Source organism: Solanum tuberosum, unplaced genomic scaffold (genome assembly GCF_000226075.1).
Source record: "Solanum tuberosum cultivar DM 1-3 516 R44 unplaced genomic scaffold, SolTub_3.0 scf00010, whole genome shotgun sequence".
Lineage (NCBI taxonomy): Eukaryota > Viridiplantae > Streptophyta > Magnoliopsida > Solanales > Solanaceae > Solanum > Solanum tuberosum.
The window spans coordinates 2,467,552-2,471,285 of record NW_006238936.1 but is presented as its reverse complement, the minus strand read 5'-3'; the positions used below and the strand labels follow the sequence as shown (position 1 = coordinate 2,471,285).

Sequence of the window (3,734 nt, the reverse complement as noted above, 5' to 3'; positions counted from 1 at the left end):
TCACTGTTTAGGCCAAAAAGGTAATAATAACAAGAAGCAGCATTGCATGAACCATGCAATTGAATAAAATGAAGTTATCCACGTGCCATTCTGGTTGACCTTTATATTTTTCTTCAACATGGAATTTATTTTACACGTCACTATAAAATGTTGAAAAATGAAAAAATAAATAAATTTCCACATACGTAAACGCAACAGTATATACAAATTTATGTAGGGACATGAATCATGCTATGTATTTTTCATTTCAAGAATATATAAGAATGATCTCATAATTGTTATACACACTTGCTAAATAGAAAAATATTATATCAATTCTCTCTTTATATACTATATATAGACTTCATTCCTTTTCAATATTCTTCCATCCTAAAATTGTCTTTTTATTATAACAAAAAATAAAAGTGAAAAAATGGCTCAAACATCCTCCTCCTCTTCCTCTCCTTCTCTTAAAGCTTCATCAAGTGTTACCAATGATTTTCAAGCAATTATAATGGCTCTAATATTAATTGTTACAATTGGGTATTTTATACTTTTGATAGTAACACCAACCAATATGTATAGACAAATATGGACACCCAAGATTAAAGCTCACACAACCAACTCCACATACTTTGGAGCTCAAGGTATACTTTTTTTTTTGTTTCTCTATTACAAATCGTGGTAGGGCGAAGTCAGAAATTTCGTTAAGAATGTTCAAGATTTAATATATACTTATAAAAATAATTTTTAATACCATATCATATAGTTACTTATGATGATTGTTAGTGTATATGGTGTTAAAGTATTGCACATAAATTAAATTCTTTAATTTTGTTGGATAAAGATAGAAATTATGTTAATATTTTTTTTCAAAAACAGGAAGGACTTTGTTGATGAACACATTTCCTCTCATATTTATTGCTGTCTTGGGATGTGTATACCTCCATTTATGGAAGAAATCCAATAATAAAAACATCAACAGGTCTGTAACCCCCCCCCCCAATTATTTTTTCCTACACAAAGATATAAATATTCAAATCTATTAATATTTTATTTTTTTTGTATTTTGTGATTAACAGAGTTGAGGAGAAACAAAAGTTGGCTATATGGAAGAGGCCAATAATCATGAAGGGACTAGGAATTGTATCAAGAATAGAGCTTGGCTTTTTTGTGATGTTTATTGCACTCTTAGTTTGGACTTTTGCTTCTTACTTGCATATTATTTTTCCCACTATTACACCAAAATCCGTAGCCAAAAGTGGAGAAAAAGTGTAAGTATATTCAGGAACAAATAATTTGAGACAATTATTCTTAAAAATCACGACAAATAATGACGGATTAATTGGTTATTGACAGATGGGAAGCCAAGTTGGAAGATTCAGGGCTGAGGTTGGGACTTGTTGGAAATATATGCTTAACATTTCTGTTTGTTCCAGTCACAAGAGGCTCATCTGTGTTGCAAGTATTTGGTTTGACATCAGAAGCAAGTGTTAAATATCATATATGGCTTGGCCATATTGTAATGACTCTTTTCTCTGGTCATGGTATTTGTTACATTATCTATTGGGCTGCCACTCATCAATTGTCTGAGGTAATATATACTCCTCGCGTTTCAACTTGTTTGTCTGGTTTTGACTTGATATGAGCAAATCATGTTAATTAGTAATTGATTAAAATGAAACAGATGCTGAAATGGGGAAAAACTGATATATCAAATTTGGCTGGTGAATTGTCATTGCTTTCTGGATTGGTGTTGTGGATAGCAACATTTCCTAGAATTAGGAGAAAGATGTTTGAACTCTTCTTCTACACTCATCATTTCTACATTCTCTTTGTCGTCTTCTTCGTCTTCCATGTTGGTGTTTCTTACGCTTGCATCATGCTTCCTGGTTTCTTCCTCTTCATGGTTGATCGATTCTTGAGATTCTTACAGTCACGATCAAATGTTCGTTTAGTCTCCGCTCGTGTTCTACCATGTGAAACTCTTGAGCTGAATTTCTCCAAGACTAGAGGTAAAAAATTGATAAAATTTCATAAATCTTGATGTCCGTCACAATTTTGATCAATTTGTTTATGAATAATGTGCAGGTTTAAGTTACACACCAACTAGCATCATGTTTGTGAATGTACCTAGCATTTCAAAATTGCAATGGCATCCTTTTACAATCACTTCAAGTAGTAATTTGGAGCCAGAGAAGATCAGTGTTGCCATCAAGGGTGAAGGAAGTTGGTCCAAAAAGCTCTACCAGATGATCTCTTCCCCTAATTCTGTCGATCGTCTTAACGTATCTGTTGAAGGACCTTATGGACCTCCTTCCACACATTTTCTAAGGTATGTATGCAATATACTATATGTATGAGTTATGACTAGTTCAAGTTGAATTTAATTCACAGTTCGCGTACTACTATATTTACAATGATGAACTAAAGTTCTGTTTTTTTTTAAAAAATATTGTTGTAGGCATGATTTATTGGTTATGGTAAGTGGAGGAAGTGGAATTACCCCTTTCATCTCCATAATTAGGGAGCTAATCCACACAAGTGAGTCACAAAAATGCAAGACACCAGAAATCCTACTCATCAGTGTGTTCAAGAACTCGGAAGATCTCACCATGTTGGACCTTCTCCTTCCTATATCCTGTGCCCCATCAGAAACTTGTAAATTGGGGTTACAAATTGAGGCTTTTGTAACAAGAGAAAAGCAACCTGTGTCGACAGAAGACAAGAAGAACTTGAGGACCATATGGTTCAAGCCCAACCCATCTGATGAGCCTATCACACCAATTCTTGGACAAAACAATTGGCTCTGGCTTGGTGCTATCATATCATGTTCCTTCATCATTTTCTTGATTTCCCTAGGAATCTTGAATAGATATTACATATATCCAATCGACAAAAATACTAATGATATATTTTCTTATCCAATAAAGGCCGTGTTGAATATGCTAATCATTTGCATATCTATAGTCATCACAAGTAGTGCTGCATTTGTTTGGAACAAGAGACAGAGTGGCACTGATGCAAAACAGATTCAGAACATGGAAGGTGCAACTCCTATGGCTTCGCCTAATTCTTGGTTCTATAATGCTGATAGGGAGATGGAAAGTTTTCCCCAACAGTCACTTTTTCAATCAACTAATCTCCATTTTGGTGAAAGGCCTGACCTCAAAAGTAAGTTCTCATCACAAAAAATATCATTAATAACAAGTAACTCGTCATATCAAGCCTGATACATAATACGGTATAACCTACTATAGCTAGTTGAATTGTAAATACGGTACATAACATCACAATTATGCAATATTAGAATGTCTTATTCAAATTACTCAACTTTATGCAGGACTATTGTTTGAGAGGAAAGAATCAAGTGTTGGAGTTTTAGTGTGTGGCCCAAAAAAGATGAGACATGAAGTTGCTACCATATGTTCATCTGGTTTAGCATCCAACCTTCATTTTGAGTCTATCAGTTTCAGTTGGTGATTTAGAGAATATAATGCAATGGAAAAATAAGATTTGTTTGTGTGCTTATGCTTTGGTTGATTGAATTTTGCAAGTGCTCCTGTAACATGCTTCCTTTGTACTGAGAAAATGTAAAAAGATACAGTTTATTCTGCTTTTAATCCTTCTTACTGCCATACTCCGTACTCCATCTCCATCTGTCTCAATTTGTTTATCTGATTTTGACTTGACACAAATATATTATAAAGGATGTGTTTGGTATGAAGGAAAACATTTTTCGAAAAATGTTTTCC

General features: G+C 33.7%; 1 protein-coding gene across 1 annotated transcript; it reads left to right on the top strand.

Moving 5' to 3' along the window:
- The first annotated feature begins 309 nt into the window (after positions 1 to 309).
- LOC102579252 (ferric reduction oxidase 2-like) lies at positions 310 to 3,619 on the top strand. The gene is made up of 8 exons (XM_006339551.2): positions 310 to 626; positions 862 to 964; positions 1,062 to 1,253; positions 1,339 to 1,573; positions 1,667 to 1,994; positions 2,071 to 2,314; positions 2,444 to 3,153; positions 3,323 to 3,619. The coding sequence occupies exons 1-8, from the start codon at positions 413 to 415 to the stop codon at positions 3,460 to 3,462; spliced, it is 2,166 nt and encodes a 721-aa protein (XP_006339613.1). The 5' UTR covers positions 310 to 412; the 3' UTR covers positions 3,463 to 3,619.
- Positions 3,620 to 3,734: the final 115 nt, after the last annotated feature.